The sequence below is a fragment of the Sparus aurata genome, chromosome 9 (assembly GCF_900880675.1).
Source record: "Sparus aurata chromosome 9, fSpaAur1.1, whole genome shotgun sequence".
Taxonomy (NCBI): domain Eukaryota; kingdom Metazoa; phylum Chordata; class Actinopteri; order Spariformes; family Sparidae; genus Sparus; species Sparus aurata.
The window spans coordinates 34719377-34743811 of NC_044195.1; the positions used below are offsets into that span (position 1 = coordinate 34719377).

The following is a 24435-nucleotide window of genomic DNA, read 5'->3' on the forward strand; positions in this document are numbered from 1 at the left end:
CAAGTGGTTTATCTGTGTTTCTATTTTAATGATCACAATTTTCACTCCCTGGGCCTGCCTGCTTGAACATAATGCCCTAATTATCCTAGCTACACACGTCCATTTTTAGGAGCAAACAATCAGCATCTGTTGTGTTTTTATGTGTTTATGATGAGGGAATATGCATAAAGGAATGTAAAGCTGGAGATATACATAGAGAATGTGTAAATGAGGGCAGTGAAAGCCAGAAAAAACCCCCAGCAGGGTGCAGAGGGACGCTCAGGCAGCAGGACGTCATGACTCCGCCCACCTCATGACTATTCATGAGCCGAGCGCCCCTGCGTGCCCTTACGCGATGACGCAACGCGACAACTGCGGGTCCCGATTGCTGCAGCCGCTTGTCAGTGTGACGAAGATTGGCACTCAGGTAAGCTGTCACTCAAAATCCCTCTTTTTCCGTTCCCTATCAATCAAACAATCTGGGCCGCACGCAAAAATGCCCCGGGGCGAGGAGCGCGGACCTAGTCAGAGCGGCGGAGGGTGTTTTTGGAAGGGAAGCAGAAGCGGCAGAGCTCCGGGAAGAATTAAAAAAAAAAATCTGTATACAGGGGAGGGGGGGTAAAAAAATATGTCGGCGTTTTGGGGGCAGAGGAGGATTGTGGAAAAGCAAAGGGCGAGAGCTAGAAACGAGGCCCGACAGTTGTAACGTTAGCGCGGAGGGGAGGGGAAGGAGAGGGCAGCTGTCCCCGCTTGATTGATTGACTGATGTGGGAAGGTTTTTGAGGATCAACCGGGCTAGCCTGGTGTGCAGCCAACGCTTCTTATTACCACTGCAGTCGAATTAGTGAACACGACTGACGAGGAATGCATATTCATTTAGAAATGTTAATGGAAAAGCGGCCGCTGCTGTCTTGTTATTCGGACGAACGGCTCGCTTCGTATCAATCCGCAGCGGGGTCTTTTTTTGTACCTGGCTAGCTTAGCTGGGTTAGCTTGTTTTTTCTGGCACCGATTCCCTTTTGCTAAATATGGCGCTTTGCATTTTGGCTTGCACCGTACCAGCACGAGAAACACTTTAAAGTTAACAGTTAGCCAGCTTGCTAACGTTAGCTGTAGCTCGACCCGCACGGTTAACCTCAGATCGGGTTCGGGAGCTAACGCGAGTGTAGCGTTAGCATTACGAGCTAGCTAAATACTGTGGGAAATCAGGGCTGACTCCAGACGAGCCTCTTTGTCCGCGAGTTACACTAATATTACCACAGTTAGAGGATAGTTAGCTGATCTAAGCACCAAGGCTTTTTGAAACTTTTACGTCCTTTTGCCGCCACAAATGTTAGGAGCAGCTAACACGGGGCTAAAAGCTAATTTCATCGTGGTGGGTGTGTTAAAAGCAGTTAACATAAGCTCACTATTATCACAACAAGGCACCTCAGGGTTTGTTTAACAGTCTGTCTTCTTTTATAGGAAATGCCTGAACACAAACCTTTCATTATAATTACAGGATATATCGAAATAAATTGGTAAACGCTGTCCTTTTATGTGTAATGTGACTGTTTTTATGAGGGTGCCTTCACACTCCCTTGTTTTGCCCAGATGTGTGTGCACATACCAACACTCAACATCAAGATTTTAGTTTATTTTAATTTTTATAACTTCTGTTGTTGTCCTACATCTCCTCCAAACACTGCACGTCCATTTTTTTTTTATCATAATAGTTTAGTTTTTAATGAAACATCCAGCAGAAAGTCACATTAATCAGCATTAATGTTCAACATCTGTTCTTGTTAAGTATGAAAATAAGCCTGTTTTTTTTTCCTCCCCTAATCACACCAGCACAGTTCAGAAAAAGCCAACCATCACGTAATCATCCTGACATCATGACAGTTACATTATCAAAAGCTAGTCTAACTGTGTAATGTGTGTATTGTGTAGGTTGGCCACCTGTCCCTGCGCTCTATAATGCCCCAGTGTTTGCAGCATCTGCAGTGAACGTGATGGCAGCCCAGTCGGTTTCCATAGACAAGTACCCAAAGGGAGAGCAGCAGGTGGGTGAGAGGCAGATATTTGGTTTTGGGACCTCGAGGCCTGAACACAGCCTGCTCCATCTGCACTTCTTTATACTTGTTTGCTGAACATAATCATCCACGACAGTGTTTTGCAACAAGAACACGGAAATGTTTCAGGCTACAACTCACAGTATTCTGCATCCTCTGCACACGGATCCCCCTGTTTTATTTTTAGTGGTGATAAGTCAGGCTGGATTGCCAGACAAAGGGAAACAATTTATGCACGTAACACCATAACACAGACAATTTTAATGCCATTACATCAGTTTTAGTAATCTGTCTGTGGCGTGCGTCTATGTCTGTGGCAGGCCACCACAAATAAATCACTGTATGAGACACTGATGCAGTTTAAAGACCCCTTCTTCTGCCAAGTATTTATGTGTCTGTGCTTATGTAAATTGCTTACAAAACATCTTTACTCAAGTGCCAAATTTGGGGGTGTCGAGAGCCGAGAAGGATCTATGACTAATGAGAAATTTTCCACCCCAAGCAAGTGCTTATTTTTAGCATGTTTGTGCTCAATCTAAGTCATTGTTGGTCTCAGTCACATGTTCGGGGATGGGATTTATGCCCTGGGTTCTGTGAAAGAAAAGGAGGAGAAACCTGGCTCCTGATCTATGGATGTGCCCCGAGCCGAGTGCTGCAGAGGCTACGGCCGCATTCTAATGTCCTGTTATTTGCATGTGGTGACAGGTGTGTAAACGGAGTGTGTTGATTGTATTCTAGGTTGAAGTCAGATCGCAACACTAGATATGCTAGTGTTTATGTCTGCATCGTGATTGTCAGGATGCTGTCTAGCCATGGTGTGCTCACGAGACTGGAGGGCATGAGACAATGCAGACACACATTTTAGTGCAGCCTTTCACTGAAGGTGTGTTTAAAGGAAAGGTTAATCTAAAAATGTATGTTCACTCATCATCTCCTCCCTTTATGCTGATGGAAAGTCAGGTGAAGTTTTGTAATCCTCAAAACATTTCTGGAGCTTCACAATAAAACCGTGTTGCAGTATTCTCATAAACTTGTTTTAAAACCAAAAGAACAAACAAACACAACCCCCAAAACTCTAAAACTCCATTAAACCCATGCTGAACTAGCTGGTATCACTTCCTATTTGCAGTGTACTCATGGATGCACAGACAACTATCATCAGATTACTTTGATTCTGAAGACAAGTTAAAAACATGACGTTTCTCAGGCAAGTTCTGCACATGTAGGGAGCATCCTTTTTATGAGGATTTCTAAGCAGATTTAGGGATCCATCATCTCCATGTTGATGTAAAGTCAAGTTTCATAGTCCACAGAACATTTCTGGAGTCTAACAGTAAAACAGAGTTGCAGCATTCTCGTAAACCACTGAAGTAGCTGGAGACTTGATTTAAAACGTAAAAAAATCAACCACAAAAACGTAAAATTGCTCCACACAGCTGGTCTGGTGTAATCCAGGTCTCCAAAATCAATTTTAAAAAACTTTATCTACACCCTTTTTTAAGCCGTAATCTTCACTGTTGCTGCTAAGCTAAAAATGTTCGGGTGTACAAGCTTGACCGAACATCAAGGGTGTGAATAACGTCTTCTCAAATCAGTTGTTCAGATCTCGGGGCTTTTGGAGACTGATTACGCAGTATGTGGGTTTTTTGGTTGTTTTTAACTATTTACCACGTGTGTACCATTGGCACGGGGGAGATGATGACTGAGTAAAATTTTTGGGTGAAATGTTCGTTTAACAGTGCTGTGATCAGCTGATACAGCACTGAGAACCCCATTAATAGTCTTTCTCCCTCGTAATCAAATCCTCAGAACCACTTCAGATTAGATTGATCTCAGTCTTGTATGAGGACGTATAGTTTCTGAAAGTGTTTGTCAGACCTTTCTCTCATGACTTCATATTGAAGTGAAGCTCTGTGTGAAGCTTTGCCCTCCAGCTACGCTCGCTCTTCACATGATGTCTTTATGTCGCTCATTCTCCGCCTTTCTCCTCACCTCTTCTGTCAGTTTCTGTCTCTCTTTCTTTTCCTCACGTCTTTGTTTTCCTCTTTTTTTTTCTGCAGATGCAAGGTGTGGCGACGGTAGACAGTGATTCGGAGCAGAAGTTTATCGAGGGGACGTTGGCAGAGGCGCCCAGCCCGGCGCCCACAGAGCCGCAGACACCCATGGACGTGGACAAAGCCTCCATATATCGGTAGAACTAACTGTGCTTGTGGCCTCTGTTCCTAAATCTGTCTTAACTTCATCACTGGGGAAATCATATGATGTCTGTGAAGTCCTCCCCTTTGTTCATGTGACTTTCATATTTCTTTCTTTATGGAATTTGAAAAGTGAAAGAGTGTTTTAACACCTACTGCTGATTGTTTTGTTGTCTGAACTAATGGAAGTGTTTGTTGCATTTGTTTTGTTCACACTGCCCACGTACAGTCTAATCAGAGCCCACAGACGAGTCACATGGTCTCACATAAGGCTAATTTACTGGAGAGTGTCTGTCAGTGTACTGGTTGAACTGTAGTCTTGTGTTCAGTCAGATAACTTCAACACCTCTTTTGTTCCTTTTAATTTGGCGTTAAATCCAGACTATGTTACTGGTGATAAAGTGTAATATTATGTTCTGTGAAATAAATGTGCAGTTAAGCAGCTGTTCTGTCTTTTGTGCACCTTCCGCAGACATCCCCTGTTCCCTCTCCTGGCCCTGCTGTTTGAGAAGTGTGAGCAGTCGACGCTGAGCTCCGACTGCATCACCTCGGCCAGCTTCGATGTGGACATCGAGAACTTTGTCCGCAGTCAGGAGAAGGAGGGAAAACCCTTCTTCAGCGAGGACCCTGAGCTCGACAACTTGGTGAGAAAGTCGGGGGTGGAAATCCTCACATTTCTGTTTGTTGTTTTTATCGTTACACCGACTCAGGCCCATAAATCACCCAAACTGTTTTAAGGGTGAACTACATATTGAGAGTTGGCAGCATGAACAGACGTGTTTGAAAAGACGAGAACAGAATATTACAGCTTCGTTTTTTTCTACAATGGAAAAGAGGTTTTTTAATTACAGTCAAAGTCAGAGTGAGATTAGACCGGTGGTCGTCTGATCCGATCATCTGTTGGACAGTCAGCTCTAAAGATTTATATTTTGGGCTTTCAACATGAGCAGGTAACTGAAAAACAGTTTTAGATCTGAGGTATTTGACAAAACCAAAACAAGAATGTGAAGTATTTCACAAAGAAATCCAAAATGGAACCTCACACACTCAGTCGTTGGTGACCTTTGACCTCAGCAGCCTGGTGAAATGCAGTCCTGGCCACATATTAATCAGAATCCAGGACGTCCTCAGAATGATTAGACCAGATCAGTCAGTGTCATCGCGCTGGTCATTCTGACTATTTTCAACTCAAACACTTCACATTTGAAAAACAGCCAGGTTCCTGTGCTGCAGCTGGCTCTGACCTCTGACCCCCCCGAAGGAGCCAGGTTTAACTTTAGTCTCCCTCACCCGACCACGAGGGACAGAAATACCAAAAGAAGCTGGTAGAGGTTTCTTTTGACCTCCAGTTGTAACACTGCAACTGAAAATTATTTTTATTATAGATTAATCTGATTGTTTTCTCAACACACTAGTTGTGAACCACAAGAAAAACTCACAATTCCTCAGAGTCCAGAGTGATGTCTTCAGATTGCTTCTTTTGTCCAACCAACAGTCCAAAACTCTTCATTTACTCAGAACCGATGAAGAAAAGCAGCAATCCTCACATTTAAAAAGCTGGAAGCAGACAACACTTCCTTCAAAAATGACTGAAACGATTTATAAAAATAGTTGGCAACCAATTTTCTCATGATGGCTAATCAATGAATCTCTGCAGCTCTACGAGGGTAACACTGTACGTTTGGTATTTTAGCTTTTTGCTCATTATTATTTTGAACTCCTGTGTCGTGCAGATGGTGAAAGCCATCCAGGTGCTGCGGATCCACCTGCTGGAGCTGGAGAAGGTGAGCGACCTGTGTAAGGACTTCTGCAGCCGCTACATCGCCTGCCTCAAGACCAAGATGAACAGCGAGACTCTGCTGAGTGGAGACCCAGGAAGCCCGTACTCCCCCGTGACGGGCCAGGTGCAGGGCTTCTCACCCACCAAGACGCAGGTAGGGACTCGGGGTGGACTGAATGCATGAATGGGTACCACGAATCTGACAACAAGTTAAATTATCACTCGTAAAAAATCGAATGAACATGACAAACACGCTGCTGCTGCCTGCTCTGTGCTCTGCAGACCACCAGCTCTATCTCGGGGACCATCAGTCCCCAGGGTCAAATTGTGGTGCCTGCGTCAGCCCTGCAGCAAGGGAACGTTACCGTGACAGCCGTCAACCCCACCCAGGTGGTCGCAGGTATGTCACCTTGGCATACGACCGCTCCCTCAGGTACTTGACTGTTACTACAGCTGATGTGTTGTCATGAAGCAGTGGGACACGATGTTCAGAGCTGTTTACCGGCAGCTGTCAGTGGATTATATTAATCTGTGTCTGTGTGTGTGTGTGTGTGTGTGTGTGTGTGTGTGTGTGTGTGTGTGTGTGTGTGTTTGTTAATTCCAGGTGGCACGGTGTACCAGCCTGTTACAGTCGTCACTCCTCAGGGCCAGGTGGTAACACAGGCTCTGTCTCCCGGGACAATACGCGTCCAAAACAATCAGGTACTCCTTCTCTCCTTCTCTTCTTCTCTCTCTCCGTGTGACTGTGAGGCTGAACCAGTGTTTCTAAAATGAGGTGTGGAGGCATTAAAGGGAGCGAACATGACCCTAAACGGCCACGAGTCTAACATATTATACAGCTGCAGTTAATCTTTATTTGTTTTCTTCAGCTCATGAGATATTTATTTCATTTTCAAGAGATAACAACTGGTGTTTCCCGAGATAACAACATAATTAATTCACAAGAAAGCAATGACGTCTTGGAACAGTCACGTAGGGAAGGGAAGCCCTTTCCTACATTTGTTTTGAGCTTTTATACTTTATTCTAAATTAGTTTTTGAGTGAGTAAAAACTGAGTGAATGTAAAGCTGTCAGTCAGTATGAAGGTTACTTGCTGCCTTAAAGGAAAGAGGGACTCCAGGAGTTTGTTATCTGGAGATCTCCTCATTATAACGGCTGGATTTTTTGGTTAAGATAAAAACATGTTTATGAAATGATTAACTAATGATTGATTGTTAAGGCAGCCAAGTATCAATTATATGAATGTCCTGTTTTTAAACAAGGCTTTTATGGTGAAACATTCACAGGAAGTGTTTTTGGAAAACTCTGACTGTCCAGGTTGTATTTTATTTATTCTTAAGATGTTAAACTGGAAGAAGAAAAGTTTAGCTGAGTGGTTTAAGAAAAAGAAAGAAAGATGTATCACAGTTGTCCTGATGGATTGTGGCGCCGTCAGACTCTCATTCATTGGCTCTCGTTATGTTTCACTCTGGAGTGGTTGAGTCATCAATGACACCTGGTGGTAAAGTTCAGCATTAAAGGGATTTGGAACAGTATTTGGCTTTAGGGTCGTTCCATACCAGCTCTCTCTGGGACACACAGCTCATGTCGGGGATGTTGCTGGAAAATCTTAGAAACTTCTATTAAATTCATGAGACTTTGCAAACTCCTGTAGGTGTTCTCCAAAATCCTTTTTAAGTTGAACTGTAGCTCAACGGGTCAAACTAAAAAAAATCATATTTTGAATATGTATCATCTGTTTTTCTGCACCCGCTGCTGCAGATGTTTTCATGGTTGTTCTTAAGAAAAGCTTCGTCATGGCTCGTTCAGACGTTGTTCTGTTTGAATCCCAACTGTTAAAGTGTCGTTGTCGTCTGTGTTCAGCTCCAGCTGCAGTTTCACCAGGACCTGAACCTCTTTAATCACGACGACAACTCAACCAAGAACAAACGTGGCGTCCTCCCCAAACACGCCACCAATGTCATGCGCTCGTGGCTCTTCCAGCACATCGGGGTGAGTGTGTGTGTGTGTGTGTGTGTGTGTGTGTGTGTGTGTGTGTGGCAAATCTTCGCCTGTTTAACACTTTAATCCTTGAAAAGAAAACACTGAGTCATTCCTCCCTCTGCTGCAGCACCCGTATCCAACAGAGGACGAGAAGAAACAGATCGCCACTCAGACGAACCTGACGCTGCTGCAGGTCAACAACTGGTGAGTTCAGGTGTCAGTTTGGACTATTTTTAGATCAAATCACTTGAGATCAGACTGTCAGAGTAATAAATCACATACACTAAATTATATATTTATTTTGTTCTTGATTTTATTAAACTGAACAATTGAAGGCAAATGTTATTTGTGGCTTCACTCGTTATCAAGCTTGTGTTTTATATTTCTTGGTTATTGTTCTCGAAATCACAGATTTATTGCATTTTATTTTTTTGGTTTTTTTCTGCAAGATTTGCTAGTTCTGCACCTTCATTGTATGGAACTTTATTTTGTGAAGCACTTTAGGTTTTATTTCCAAATCAAAGATTTTTAATCTTGGCAAACACAGAACTTTTTGCAGTGTGTTTGAGGGTCACATCCTCGGTCATAGAAGGGAAACTCGCTCCTTCTCCACCTTTTGTTGCTACATTAAAACTACTTTTACACCAAAATCAGTGAGTATACGCAGCAAAATCACTAAAAAGGCCGTTTACCTCTCGGTTTTTCTCCCCCTCCTGTGTCACATTCGTCATCATGAATAAACCAGGAAAACAGATCGTGTAGTTCATCAGAAAACATCCCAATGATGTTGAATTTGTTTTCAGAAGTTTAATCAACAATATTCTGAACAAGTCACATTGTTTTCTCCCGAGTTGAAAACCAAAGTTGCTAATGAGTGAAACATCTTACGTCTTTCTCATCTCTGTTGAGAGTTAAACAGGTTTGCAGCCTGACTGAAAGACTTTCAGGTGGAGATGTTTTCATCACAGCCTGTCAGGACGAAACACACGTTCCAGCCAGAACTGAACCACCCTGTGTTTGGTGTCTCCAGGTTTATAAATGCACGGAGGCGGATCCTGCAGCCCATGCTGGATGCCAGCTCCTCTGAGACACCAAAAGCCAAGAAGAAGACTCCTCAGAACCGGCCACTGCAGCGCTTCTGGCCCGACTCGATCGCTGCAGGGGGAGGAACTCACCAGCAAGTCACCATGCCAGACGGTAGGCAGCACTGCTCTGCATGTGGTGAAGACTTTATTTCAGGGCACTCGGGGTCAAAGCATCAACTTACAGCTGTCAGAAAGCTGATGTAGATTTTATACGACCTCATATTACTTGTGACAAATAATCAATAACTGTTGAAGGTCGTCGCCTGGCTGCACCAAATTGATTTTAACAACAGCGTCAGAACAAGACCGTCACATTCACTGTGAATGTGCTTCTTGTGTGTTGAGGCAGAGAGTCGTCGGCCTCGAGCTTCAGCTGGGACAGAAAAACAGAACTGGTTTCATTCTAAGCTGTAAAATGTATTTCAGTCGCTGAAATTATATTCAGGGATGCAGTGACTGATAATTACCTGCATCTCATCACCGATACAGATAATTTCACAAATTTATGACTTGGAAAAAAGTTACTAAGCTGTTATTTATGCACACCTGAATGAATGACAGGTTTCTTCTTCTGTGTTTATTGGTGGATCACAAACTAGCGTGCATACAGCCTCCTACTGTGTAAACGCTGTGGTGAAGTCAGTGAAAGAAGTTTGGCTTCAGATTATCGGCTAGAATTTAATTAATGTCTAATAGCCGATAATGTGCATTTCTCACTATCAGGCTGATAATTTGTGGTGTATCGCTCTTAAATTGTCCACTTTTTGTTCTGATACACGAGGGAAAAGATCTTTTCACAGCTGGAACGTCAGATAAACCATCTTTGCTCACTACGTCTTAGGTAGTCGGTTGTTATAGCGGCTGAAAACGGTCAAGTGTTTGTTCTGTGATGAAACAGACGTTACTGCAGACAGTCACACCGAGCCAGACGGCAGCTACACATCACAACAAACCACATTCACTTCCTGTTAAAGTCTCCTAACGATGAACACACGTCTTGTTCTCAGCTACAGCTGCAGAGACTAACACCTGTTCAGTCGTCAACTATTAAATTAATCACCTACTACTGTGATAATCAATTAATTGATTGGAGTGATATTTAAGCTTGTTACATGTGAACGTTTTCTGGTTTCTTCCTCCTCTGTGACAGTAAGCTGAAGATCTTTGTTCTGTGGACAAAACACTGATGGACATTTTAACATTTTATAGACCAACAGCAAAATAATCAACATATTCATGGACAGTAGGAATAATTGTTTGTTGCAGCCTGGACTGAACTTTAGCTTGTTGGACGAGTTAACTGCTTACATCAGTTTGCAGCTGCTGTGGTTCGTCTTCTGTCGTCATAACAACACGCCGTCTGTCCCTGACATGAAGCCCACAGCTTAAGTTTGTTTAACTCATCTCAACCAAATTTAAATCATTCACTGTTTGAGACTAAAACACTAAGTTAGGGCTGTTTGTCGCACTTCAACAGGCTCTAATAAAGTGTTTTAAACGGTGCCTCTTCCATTCTCAGGCACCATGGTGACCATGAACGTGGAGGGTCTGCAGAGCCTGACGTCAGACGGCGCCACGCTGGCGGTGCAGCAGGTGATGCTGGGAGGCCACAGTGAAGACGAGTCGGGGGACAGCGTGGACGAGGACGATGATGACATGGCCGGGCTGGGCCTGGACAACAGCGACTCATTGCAGTAGACGACACACTCCCTCACGCTCTGATCTACACACACAACACACCTGACGAGTCACAGCACACACACACACAGACAGACACACACACACATTAGGTTTACATAGAGCACAAAGCTACAGGATGTGACGGTCCTGCACTCTTCCAACCCTCCACCCTGCTGAACGGCGGTTTATGCTGCGTGTGTGTACATCAGGAGTTTCATTTCAGAAACCGTTTTATAATTATTTAGTTGACGTATGCGAGTGCACTTTTTTTGTATATTTAAGCTCAAAAAGATTAAATCAAACAAACGGAAGAAAAAAAGAAGTGTTAAAACACCCGAAGCAAGTTTGTAAGCTCCGTTACTAAATGTTGACTGATTCCTTTTATTTCGTCCCGTCCCCGGCTGAACTCTCATTTTGGATGCCAACACTTTAAAGTTGTATCTGTAAGAGTTTGTCTTCACTTTTTGCATGCTTGTGTTTTGAGTAGATGTGCGCACTCTTACGACCGACTCCACGGCTCGTCGCAGAGCCCGAGTGGAGAGAATGAGAAAAAAAAAAGAGGAGAGATGCTTATTTTTATATACAAACATATGAAAGTAGTGTTTTTGTTTCATTTTTGTGTTCTCCTGTTTTGTAAGGAATATTTATGTACAGATTCATAATTAAAGCTAGTGACCCTGTTTTCCAGGGTTCTTTGAAGTTTTCTAAAAAACAGAAAAAGAAATTGAATGCTGAAGAAAATTGCTATTTAAATTGGTTTTAAACTTACGATACTAACAAGGCCTTACGTGTTTTTCTTTTCTAAAGAATTCTTGCCAAGAAGCACAAAAACAAAGCGTGACCCTCGGTGAAATTGGTCAAAAAGACACTAAAGTGCAGAACACTTGTGCGGTTCTGCGAAGCATCGTTAATAGTTTTACTTCACCCGTGAGAGATCTCTCGCTGCAGTGCTCCGATTTTTTAAATACAGCGTCATTGTGTATACCATCCATCTTTTAATCATTTTACAGTAGTAGCGTAGGCGTCACTTTCTCAAATGCACAATCCAGAACACTATGCTGATCACACAATCACAAAGGGTCCGACTGTTAGACCCCTGGAGCGGCAGCATCCACAGTGACACGAACTCCATCATCATCATCATCATCAACACAAAGAAGAAGCAGCAGTGGACTTTTTGCACGCATTAAACTTTTATTTATGTACACGCGACGGCGCTGAAACAAAGAGGAAGTTGGACTCCTTGCTGTTGCTGAAGCGCTGCGGCCTCTGTCGGTCCCCCGCCACTACAAACTGATGTAGTGAAAGATTTGACAGCTCGTTATCAATATGTTGATATTACTGCACAAATTTGGGGTGCCTCTCGTTTGAATATCTGTAATATTGTACTGTACAACAGTTGTCTGTCAATAGTTGCAGTAATCTGGTTTCTATCCCTCTTGTAAAGACTTGAAATGCAGCCTGAAGCGGAGGGGGTGTAGTGACGGTGAGCTCTCGGGCCCTCACGTGCGTCTGTCTTGCTTTTTATGAAGCGTTCTTCACTTTTCTCTCGTCTGTTTTGCCTTAGAGCTTTCTATTTTGGAATAAACGATGCCTAACTCTCCGCTGTGCACCGGCTCTTCTCTCTGCTCCGTCAGGATGAGTGTGGATCGAAGGATCTGTCTCTCCGGTGTCAAACAGTTTGTGTCTTTTTAGTTTTTGGTTGTGTGGAAACAAACGAGGTGGTTCAGTTGTCTGTGCTCTGAGTCGGAGAGTTTTCAGCCTCTTCTCTCTAAAAGACGACAAAGAAAAGGAGAATTTTAACACAAGTGGACACAAACATCAAAACAAGTGGAGCTGATGATCCAACTGGACAGAAAGAAAGCCTCGGTTGGTCCATGTGGACTTCTAGATACGGAGGACCGAAACTCACAAAATCAAAAATAAAAGTAGGCATTGATTAATATGTAAAATTCGATAAATTTATATTTATTTACATATTCATGTATGTTGCAAAATGCGAAGATAAAAGAATACAGGAAAAAATATATTATACAGGAAATGTTTTGTTTTAATTTGCGTCAGTATTTATTTACCTTTTATCCTAATGTCCTAATGTTCCCATTTTTTCCAAATATTAATGTGAAACATTTATTTACATATTTATTTGTTATCTGGAAAAATGCAAAGGGAAGAGTAAACAAAAACAAATGATTGCATTTAAAAATTTATCAAATTAAATGTGAAAATAAATACATACTTAATTAAATAAATACAGAATCAAATTGGGACAGAAATATTAATGTTACATTTTATAAATTCATTAATGCCTACCTTCATTTTTAATATATTTTCTGGTGCATGTTTTTAAGCTGCAACACTCAAAAGGTTCTTTAAACATCTGACCTGCAGGATTCAGGAGCAGTTATTTATAAGCTTTCCAATTTTAGTTATTTAGAATTAATGCATTTTTATATTTTACCTTTTCAAAATCCAAAGAAAAAATACAGATATGAACACGTAAAAATTTTTTCATGCTTATTTTATTCAAATAACCATTTTGTTGCATTTAAAGACATCATTTATTATCTTAGATTTACCCTGAAACGTTAAAACTTGAGTTTCCAAATGCGGACTTACATATTCAGACATATTTTAAGTTCCTTAAACCAGCAAATATGAAGTGTTTAGATTCATATGTTGATTATTTTGTTGCTTTCTCTAGAATTTATTTGATCTTTAGATGTTGAAAAATGTCGATCCGTGTTTCGTCCACAACCCAAAGATTCAGTTAACTGAGTAAAGAATATAACTCTTAATAAAAGATCAAAATAGTTTCTGTGTCACGTCATCTTAGATATCTGATTTAAAAGTGAAACTTTTGGTTTTGATATGCAGAATAAACAACACTTTCGTATTCTAGGAGTTTGATTTACACTCAAACAAAACAAATTCAAGCAGAACGAGGAATTTGGAGGGAATTTAACGAGGGAATAATTTAAACGAGTTCTCGGCTGTTTGCTCTCAGACTCCTGCAGGGATCTAAGTTCGTCTGAGAGTTTGGTGACCAGCAGAGCACACGGAGACAAGGCCCGTTTTATGTTCTCATATCACAGGATCTAAATGGTGAAAGGAACTCGGTGTCAAGTTTAATGTTTCAAAGCGTTCACCATATAAAGGCAGCTGAAACCGGGCCAATGGGACGACCCGGCAGCTGCTGCAGTCAGACTCTATTACAGAGGAGAACCAGCTGTCGGCCCAACAGCTGGTTCTGTGCCGTGGTCAGTTACTCAGAGCTGAACTGGAGGAACTGGACGGGTTCACTCATGTTTCTGTTTAAATACAAAGACGGTAAACAAAGAGTCTTTAGGTTTTGGACTTTGGGTCAAAAGACGTCACATTTTTCACTAGTTTTAGACATTTTATAAACTAAATAGTTAATTGATGATTGGTGAAAACAATCAGCAAATATTGATTATAAATATAATCTTTAGTTGCAGCATCTGTGCTGTAGCTCCTTCATCTGGCAGGCTGCAGTGCTGCAGTGATAATTTGTCAGTCTGGTTCAAGAATACAGAGGATTCAAACGGCCAAAATTAAAAGTAAATAAATAATTTAAAAAACATTGAATAAAAAAATGATGTGCTGTTAATACAAAAGTACACTAATATCTTTAATATCACATTTTATAAATTGCATTATTTAATTTATGCCTACATTTGTTTTCAGTGTTATCTTAATTATATTATTGGCATTAATTTATTTGAGCTGTTTCTTTATAAATTTTGATTTTGGCGGTTTCAGTCCTCCAGACAGAACCAGTGTTTTGGACCAGTGATGACTGATGATGAATAAAATAAATCATTATTTTAATCTCAGAGTAAAATGAAGACTTTCCTCACATCAGAGCAGTCTGGATTATCTTTATGAGACAGAAGCAGCTAAATGGAACTCAGCCATCGTTCTTTTAGTTATTCACACCTGTGATCTTCCTGCTGTGAACTTTTTTGGGGACCAGGTTTGTATTTTTGGGGCTCACAGGTTCAGTACCGGTCTTGTGTTCTCTAAAGTCCAGCTTCAGTGGTTCTGGCCCCGGAGGTGGAGGCAGGACCAGCTGTTGGTGTACTGACCTCCATCTGTTGGCGGATCCAGCTGAGCGACTGTGTGATACGAGTGTAAACGCCCGGCTTGTTCCTCATCGCGCAGCCGATTCCCCAGCTGGTCGCGCCGACCAGCTTCCACACGGACGAGTCCTCGCAGGCCAGAGGGCCGCCGCTGTCGCCCTGACGACGGACGCAAACAAACAGGTGAGACATTCTTTGAGGGTCGCGTCTCACTGAGCATGTCACCGATCCTACAGAGCCTCAACCGTGACCTGAGCAGTTTGTTACTGAGCGAGTTCACGTCAGCTCATGATTCATTCAGATTAACCAAAAGACAAATGTTTACAAAAACCTCAATGTGTAACTGATGGATCCACGATAACGTTTCTTAAATTTGACAGTGAAGTGTCCCCACACAAAATTGAGTTTTTAAAGAAAACCTATATGTTTCTGGTAATCAGTTAAAAACATGCAGCAAGAACTTGATAATAATAAAAACAGTGAAGCTATAAAATCCACGATTAGTAACCTGAATTATTTACTTTTTACCAGGTTTCAAAATATCAGATCAATAGATTTTCTGTCTGATCATCATTCATCAATAACTGTTTTCTTTCCTAGACAATAATGTAAAAGTATTTCCCATCATGTTGAATTATATTACCGGTCACCCTACATATAAGTGAAGTATGTAGTAAACATTTTCATTTTTCGTTCAATCTGCTAATGTAAAAAATGCTTTGTTCATTTCTTTTTGTCAGGTTCAGTCCTCCATAGTCCTGAAATATTATTGTATGTATTAATTTGTGTTTTTATTGATGAACAAAAACTTAGAAAATGGGAAATTAAATGTTAGTATAAAAAAGGTAAATAATACAGAAGCATCTTAAAACAGAAATGTCATCGATGTCACATTTTATAAATTAATTAACGGCTACATTTATTTTTATAAATGTATTTATTGAGCCATTTGTTATTTTTGATTTTGGCAGTTTCAGTCTTCCTTACTTCTGAAACATTATTTAATTTTTTTTTTTTAACATATTTATACATAAAAAAAATAAATTATTACATAAAATAAAATGTTAGCAGTGTTAGTCTTCCACACAAAATAATTTTGTATTTATTTGTCGTAATGTATTTTAAACATCTATACATTTAAGAAGGAATAAATGAAATGTTAAAGTAAAACGGTTAATTAATACATTAGCAATTTATAACAGATGTCAACTGATGTCACATTAATATATTCTTTTATGCCTATATTGATTATTAATATGATTTTTGGTGCATTTAATGGCATTAATGTATTAATGGACCTTTTTTTATTTTTATAATTTAATGTCAGTTTTAGTCCTAAACTGTCAGATTAAGAGATTAAAGCTGCACCAACGATTATTTTTGTTATTGATTGATCTGAAGATTTTCACCATTAATCGGTTAATCATTCATTATATAAAATGTCTGAAAATAGTGAAAAAAGTCTTTAATTTTCTCCTTTTGTCCGGACAGCAGTCCAAAAACTCAGTCTCATAATTCACTGTCAGAACTGAGAAAGAAAGGCAGTAAATCTTCACATTTAAGAAGCTGGAGACGGACAGTGTTTGAGATTCTTGTTTGAATTCGATTCATCAGTCAGTTTTCTTGGTTCTGGGTGTTTAAGTCTGAACTAAACGGGTCAGTACCTGACAGGAGTCGGTTCCTCCCTCCAGGTATCCTGCACAGATCATCCAGTTGGAGATGTAGCCCTGGTAAACCTCCGGCTGGTTGCAGGTCTTGGTGGAGAGCAGCGGCACCATCGCTGAGCGCAGGACCACACTGGTCTCTCCTGAAACATGTCAGATATCACACTACAGCCCGTTTCACATGAGGACAGGTGTCAGCTGATGTCATGTTCACACCTTCTTCTTCAGTCGCTCCCCAGCCTGAGATCCAGCACATGGTGCCCTCCTCAAACTCCTCCCCGTAGTTGGGCAGACAGATGGGCTGCACGAAGCCTACGGAGGAGAGTCTCAATGAACTACAACTCCCAGAGTATCAGACAGTTTCATCATCAACGAGAGAGATTAATGACGTCATCATTACCGTTGAAGACCAGCGCTGTGGACAGCTTCATGAGAGCGATGTCGTAGTCCAGTCCTTTGGGTCTGTAGCGGGCGTGGTAAATGATCTTGTCCACGGCCAGAGACTGAGCTCCGTGGACCGGCTGCTCCGTCAGACCCACGTGCACCGCCCACATGGACGGGTCTGCAAACCTGACGGGGAGCAGAAAAACATTTCTGTCAGCATTTAAGCTGAGTCAGAAGCTGTGAGCTCAGCAGGACGAGGGAGTCACTGGAGAGTAATCAGACTCCAGCTCTTACAACTTTAACTACACACTGTGGAGAGTTCGTGCTGGGTGTGTTCACGCAGCAGCTACATGTAACACCTTCTTCCATAATGGAGGACGGCTGCAGCTACGTCACCTGTGAGGCCAGGTGCTGCAACTCTGTTCTACTGTGAAGCCCCAGGAATGATTTGTGGACTACGACACTTCACCTGACTTTCTATCATCAGGAGGAGGAGAGGAGGACTGAGGGTTCATCTTTGGGTGAACTGCTCCTTTAATTACTTTATATTCTGTAGGTTTCTTGAAGTTCTCTCTTCAGAGGACAATAGAATAAAATAGTAAACAGAAGGTGGTGACTCACCCGTACACACAGTGTGCGGCGGTGAGGATCCAGCGTGACGTGACGACGGAGCCTCCACACAGGTGTTCACTGCCGAAGTGCAGACTCACCTGCCAGGGGAACTGACCCGGCCTGGAGAGGTTCCCCCCGACGATACGGGTGCTGTACTGAGGCCTGGAGCCGCACTCTGAGGACACATGGGGAGAGTCAGAGGTCAGATACTGAACCTTGTGGAGTAAAACACACACCATGAGCTGGTCACCAGACTCCATTAACAAACGTAGTGATTTTAAGAGTTGTTGAGTTAAAACAAACTTTCTAACGTAGTGAAACTGTGTGTGTGACAGATTGTAACTCATTGTGTCCTTGTTGTAAATTCAGCATTAAATCTTTCAGCTGAAGTTGTTTGTCTCCTTGTAAAAAGTGTCAGTTTGTGGCAGCATGTCTGTACCAGCCTGTCTGCTTCTGTGTCTAAAGTGCTAAAGTCTTACCTGCCAACATTGATCAGCTGTTTGAACACACTGTTTACACTGATTTCACTATTTACACTCCATTTATGAAAGAAGAAACATGTTATTGATCTAAACATGTCACATGTCACAAAGACACTAAACAGTAACAATATAGGCTACTTCTTTGAAAAATTACCAGACTCCCTTAGAAAAACACTCAAATTAGTGAGTTGATGATTTAGTAGAAACTTTATAATCTCTGTGAAACTCTGTCTCTGATAAATGTTTAATTATTTGGGCCTTCCAATAAATTCGGCAAATGTTCTACATTCACAAATTTTTTTATTTGTGTCCAAAGCTTCATGTTTGTTCCAGTGATGTACGTGTTGATTTATATATTCACAGCTCTGAGCTAAAGACAAATAGTTGGCGTGGCCCTTTAAAACTTCAGCTATGAGCAAAATATCAGTATCAGAGTTCACAGATTTTAGAGAAATGTAATCTTGGTGCATGCAGACAAACATAAACACACTCATGCACACACTGCGTCTGTACTAGTGATGTCACAGTAACAAAGACACACACACAGGAAACACACACACACATACACACACATCTGAACACCATGCAAGAAGCTCATGTGCTCCTCTCGACTCCATCTCTCAGAAAAACACTTCACTCAGTCTGCAGTTTGTTTTCTCACCCAGACATTTCAGAGTGGTCACCGTCCCTGAGCTGCACTGACTCTTACTGTGGCGAAACAGGAAGTGGAGGTCAGATGAAACTCAGCAGACAGGAAGAAGTATAAAAGCTCTGCTGACTCCACGGAGCAGAAACCAGAGAGCAGGAGGCTCGAACGTAGACAAACGTTTGTCACTGAAGAGCAGATGATCTCCTCAGACAGTCGAGGACGTGACAGGGAAGCGGGACGTAAAGTTACTAAAGTAGATCTACTTTATCTCTGTCTCTCAGAGGAAACACTGAACTTGTGCACCGTCTCGTCAGCTGTTCGGGACACAATCCTGAATGATTCCCATTGAAAATCTAATGAAAGCAGCCGTGTGTTGCTCTTTAACAGCTGGTGACGTAAACTAGATTCACCGAAACAAACCAGACAATCTTTTACTTGGTTCAGTCCTCATCAATACTTCAGAAAAAGCTTCATTTCCACTTTGTGGAAGGCCGTGGAGTCTGAAATGGGCTCGTTGTCGCCCCTTGTGGTCGTCGGGGGAAGAACAGTCATCACACCTGTGGCTGAGTTCTGTCTCGAGGATTTAACTGAATGAATTTAATGTCAGCAACATGTTTGTCGGTGAATCATCAGCTGTCAGATCCGTTAGAGAAAGTACTGTTTGAGTCCAGAGAGTGAACTGTAAGCGGGTCTGTGTTACAGAACATCATGATCGTTAACTCAGACTCAGTTCATATACAGGTGTGCCTCCTTCCTACCTGAAGCTGGTGGCGTTCTGGAGCTTGATGATCTGTGATTGGCTGAGGTTCAGGGACACCAGGTTGAACTGGAGGTCCTGCTCGATGGAGGTCAGAGCGACGAAGAACGACTCCACGTACCTGACACACAGAACAGACGGCTGAGGGTCAGACCGCTGAAGTTCTAACAAACAACGTTGTGTTCTTGTTGTTTTTATGATCAAATGACTTAATGCCACACAGAGTTCTGAACCGTGCAGGACGATCCAGATCTGTGGATGTGGGTCAGTATCACGTGAGGACCTGGAGTATCCCAGCTGTTTGCAGGCGGAGAGTCCCAACAGGTTGTTCCAGCCCTCTGAACACACCGTCCTCCAGACTCCGCCCCTCTGCACCTGTAGGACGGAGCTCCGCCCACTCAGCCGCACTGACACACAATCAGACAGACGCTTCATTAAATGTTATCCTGTTAAACTTTGAGGAGAATCAACAAGTTGTGTTAATTTGTTTCTGTTTTGTTCGAGTCAATCCAGATATAAAAAATATATAATTTGCAAAACATACTAATTTTATTTCTACTACTTTTAACTTAAATGATTTTACAGTCTACAACACAAAACAAGAACTTTATTTACCTGATCAGAGACATTAACACTGATTGTTAATAACAGAATCAGACGTCAATAATCCAGATTAAATGATCAGATTCAGTCAGAAGGACGAATGTGTTTCAACAAACCATCGGATAAATACACAAACAGGAAGTGGCTTTACTGTGTGTGTGTGTGTGTGTGTGTGTGTGTGTGTGTGTCTCACCACAGCCGAGCTCGTCCTCTCCGTGCTCACACTGAACTTGTCCGTCGCACTGATTGGAGCTGCTGATGCATTTAGACGACGAGCCGCAACGAAACTTCCCCACACAGCTCAGACCGACTACACACACACACACACACACACACACACACACACACACACACACACACACACGCAGATCTTCACCTTCACTGTGTACCAACATGTTTCAGTAGAAAGAAAACTAAATTAAACTTTTTGAGGGCCCCAAAATCTTTATTATATTGTTGTGTATTAATAATAAACTCAGTAATAAAACTCTGATCTCAGCTCCCTCGTGTCTCTCTGGTTCTGAGTCGAGATGCTGTTTGTTTGTTTCTGATCAACACGTGTGGGTCCAGCTCAGCGTTGGTTCTGATACTCATCTGATCCTCCAGCCGTGTAAAGCTGTGATCTGCTGTGGACGGTGACCCGGCGCCATCTGACACCAGCTGCTTCCCAGCAGTGTTCAGGTGTTCAGGTGATCAGAGAGCCAATCACAGAGGAGCGGTGCAGGTAACACGTCCGCTTTAACATGAGACCCTGACTGAACAGTCAAAGTGCTGACGTCTGTTTTTAAAGCTGTTTGAAGATGTTCAGAAACGTCTGAGATTAAACATGAAACTTTAGTAATTTATTCTAAAAGTTAAATCTATATATGGAGCCATAAATGGTGAAATTATTCAATAAAAAACCAAACAGATCTATTCACATCATTCTAAGTTTCAGTTCTCAACAGTCTGATTGTTATTTATTAATAACATTATTTTAAAAGAAGCTCTTTTGACTCTTTTAACTTTATTTTAAAGTGTCATCAGTCTGGTTTCTATCCGACAGGACGGTGGAAGATGTTTTAAAAGAAAATTCTGAATATTGGAAGAATAATAAAACATTTGATCCTCTCTGCTTCTTCTAGCTGAAAGTTAAATTCAGTGACAACAAGCTCATAACTAACCAGCCGTGGTCACACTGAAACACCTCATGTTCGCCTGGGATGAGATTTATTTTTGTGAAGATTTGTTTTATTAAGTGTTCGACATCTGACCTCAGATCTGTACTTACTGCAGCGAACATCAACAATGAACCTCAGAGTTTCATCAGCAGATTCATCCGATCTGAAGCTGTTTCTCTTTTTGTACAATATTATGTCCTTATGTTTAGGAGTTTATTCTATTCTATTCTTACCTTTTAATTATACTGTTTATTTCTACTACTGTTATTGTTTTTGATAATACTTCTGTCCTGCTGCCGTGGAAACACATTTCCCCATTTGTGGGACAATAAATGAATTCTGATTCTGATTCTTGTTGGATAAAATCACCTGTACTGATAAAATCTGCCAACAAGACTTCACCGTGTCGACAGAGAGCTTCAGAACAGACGAGCTGATGACATCTGATACTGATCCATGTGATCCGGGCTTCACTACTGAACAACATCCAGAAACAAGCAGGAAGTAAAAACATCAGAACTGAGATCTGATTCAAATCTGCTCCGTCAGCGATGCATTCTGGGATTTATGTCGAGGGTTTAAGTGGGAAATGATCTGGAACTTTATCTGAATCTTGTTTTTTAGATTTAAAAGAGAGTTTGAATGTTTCTCTGTGACAGGAAGCTGATCAGAGGTGAAGATCTGAAGTGTCTGACGTCAGACTGTCGCTGACGGATGTCGAATATGAAACCTGACGTCTCATCACGTCTCTCCACACGACATGAAGCTGAGAGTCAAACTGACCTCAGGTGTTCTGTGTGGGTGGGATCTGAGTTGTGTAACAGGTAAGGACCTCATCAAACATTGATGGAGCAGTCAGTCCTCGCTACACTGCCTCCATTATCAGAAAATAAGTTCCCGCTGAGCTGCTCACCTCCGAGTCCGATCCCCAGAACCAGAGTGACGGCGACCGCGACGCAGGAGGCGATGAGCAGCTCGAAGCGGTGAGCCAGCAGCCGACTCCTCCAGCCTTTGTCCAGGTCGTCCTCTGAAGACACGGGAGACAAAACCAGCTCATTTAATGATCCGTGACGTAAAACATCACTATGTGACAGAGTGACGTCACGGCTGTTTCTGCTCTGACTGACGCTCAGCTCGTTATACAGACTGAAGCAGACAAATCAAAACTCAACTCAATAATAAATAAATTGATTCAGTTTTACTTTTGCATTTTAAAAAAAATCTTTTATTTATTCTCCTTTTCTAGTAAATGTTTTAATTTATGTTTATCTTGCCAAATGAAAACTGGAAAGAATACAGACATAAAAACAGAAATGAATAAATAAATTAATGTGACAATAAATGCACCAAAAATAAAAATAAACGTGCAGCAGTTATTAACTAATGTACAAAATGTGATGTTCTGTTTTACTTTCCTGTTGTTTATTTCCCTCTGTATTTAATTAATTCCTCTGTTCTCCTGGTTATCTTTGGTTTGACCTTGTATTACAGAGACGTTCTCTCTCACCGTGCATGAACGGCTGCACCTTGGTGATTGGCATGGTGGGGCTGGGTGCAGGTTTGGCAGGATCGGTCTCTGGGTTCGGGTCTCCGGTGAGGCTGCCCAGGGGGCTGACGTTCAGCGTGTTGGGGGTCTCGACCACGGGGAGGTCCTCCTCCGTCACCGACACCACCTCGATCTTAGAGGGGTCTGGTTCCTCTGGAGCTTCTGCCTGAAGTTTCTAGAGAGGACGACAGAGAGACGATCGATCAGCAGCTGTAGCAGAACAGATGTTTGGACTGAAAGTGATGTCATCAGAACTGACAGAGTCCAGAGGACCACTGACACTCCCTGGCTCCTGGTTCTGTTGGACTAAGCTGAATATTTGCTTCCTTTAACGAGGACACAAATGTTTCTTTGTTCAGGACTCCAGCACCTTTTCTCAGGTCACATTTAAGAACTTTTAAAGAACTTTTAAAGAACAATGTAATATTTGTCCCTCACAGCTGTGGTGGATTAAATATTTACAGTACAGACGTCCACTCTCTCCCTTCAGCTGCTCCACACTGAACTTATGATCACTTTCATTTTTTCTTAATTTCTTTAAAAACAATCCTAAAATAATCTATGAATTTAAGGGATGATAATACACACATGTATTTACTTTACAGAGTCGATCGATTATCTGATATTCAGCCTTTTTCTGATCATTAGAATTTGAGCAGAATAATCCTGAATATTATAGTTTGAACAATATCTGATCCAGTCCTCCAGCTGCTGTTCAGTGAACACACATGAATGTTTTTGCATCTGTTGAAAGTTTAACACATTAAAATGCAGCTGCAGCCGTCTGTGTGTCGACTGATCTCAGGTCTGCTGACGAATGATCCCAGTGTGGTCGTCTGGTTCAGATGCAGCATGTAATCTGCAAAGTGACTGAAGTTATTAGTTTGATTGTCGTGGAGTCGAAGGTAAGAGTAGCAGAAAAGTACAAGTAACTCAAACAGCACAGACCAGATCCAGAACCAGCACAGACCAGAACCAGAACCCCACCTATGCTGGTCTAAGACCAGCATAGGTGGGGTTCTGGTTCTGGTCTGTGCTTTTTGTTGTACTTGAGTAAATGTACTTAGTTACATTGCATCAACATGTTAGTTCAACTTAAGTGGAGCTGCTGTTCTTTGCAATATGGTGGAGAGAAACATCACAGATCCTGGATCAGTTTACATTAAAGCGTGTCATCACACTTACTGTTGGAGATGCTGAGTCAGCAGCAGTTGTGTCGGCAGCAGGATCAGCTGAAAGATAATAAATGAAGACATCGTTAGAGGAAAGAGAAGAAGAAGAAGAACTGATGAAGAAGAAGAAGTCTGGCTGAGTGGATGTGACGTACTGATCTCCACGGAGCTCTTCGTCATCGTGCCATCGTCCACACTCAGCTGAGTTCTGTCCAGGACCATGTCCTCGCCTCTCCCGCCGTCTCTCCTGGTTTCCTCTCTTTTATTCCTCTTTTCCTCCTCTCTCTCCTTCTGTTAATGGCCGCCCTCCTGCCGTGCTACACTGAGGCACAAAGAGACACCTGAGCAGGTGAGTGCTGCCACTCGCAGAGGGATCAGGTGACCTGCACCTCCCACTCCGAGGGTCAGATTACTGACTACAGTGTCCCCAGAGTGTCCCGGGACTCAGAGAGGAGGAGCGAGGCTGCTGGTCAGAACCGGGACTGGGCTCACTGTCCAGCTGCTGGTCAGAACCGGGACTGGGCTCACTGTCCAGCTGCTGGTCAGA

At 42.1% G+C, this 24435-nt stretch overlaps 2 protein-coding genes across 4 annotated transcripts; one reads left to right on the plus strand and one right to left on the minus strand.

Moving 5' to 3' along the window:
- Window positions 1–316: 316 nt before the first annotated feature.
- pknox1.1 (pbx/knotted 1 homeobox 1.1) lies at window positions 317–12359 on the plus strand. Of its 3 annotated transcripts, none has more exons than XM_030428225.1 (11): window positions 317–406; window positions 1912–2024; window positions 4094–4224; window positions 4701–4872; window positions 5962–6162; window positions 6291–6408; window positions 6613–6710; window positions 7872–8000; window positions 8119–8195; window positions 9022–9188; window positions 10596–12359. In XM_030428225.1, the coding sequence occupies exons 2-11, from the start codon at window positions 1974–1976 to the stop codon at window positions 10772–10774; spliced, it is 1323 nt and encodes a 440-aa protein (XP_030284085.1). In that variant the 5' UTR covers window positions 317–406; window positions 1912–1973; the 3' UTR covers window positions 10775–12359. The 3 variants fall into 3 exon arrangements, with proteins under 3 accessions (XP_030284085.1, XP_030284084.1, XP_030284083.1); XM_030428224.1 differs by lacking the exon at window positions 317–406 and adding an exon at window positions 415–1413 and having other exon boundaries at window positions 6291–6441; XM_030428223.1 differs by lacking the exon at window positions 317–406 and adding an exon at window positions 415–1354 and having other exon boundaries at window positions 6291–6441.
- tmprss3a (transmembrane serine protease 3a) lies at window positions 11476–24110 on the minus strand. Its single transcript, XM_030429518.1, has 14 exons — window positions 24044–24110; window positions 23902–23948; window positions 22678–22891; window positions 22084–22197; window positions 20204–20320; window positions 19691–19814; window positions 19409–19528; window positions 18663–18709; window positions 17529–17694; window positions 16924–17093; window positions 16740–16835; window positions 16524–16666; window positions 14866–15018; window positions 11476–12527 (listed from the first exon to the last, which is right to left on the minus strand). Exons 1-14 carry the CDS (start codon window positions 24108–24110, stop codon window positions 12483–12485), a joined length of 1623 nt encoding a protein of 540 aa, XP_030285378.1. The 3' UTR covers window positions 11476–12482.
- Window positions 24111–24435: the final 325 nt, after the last annotated feature.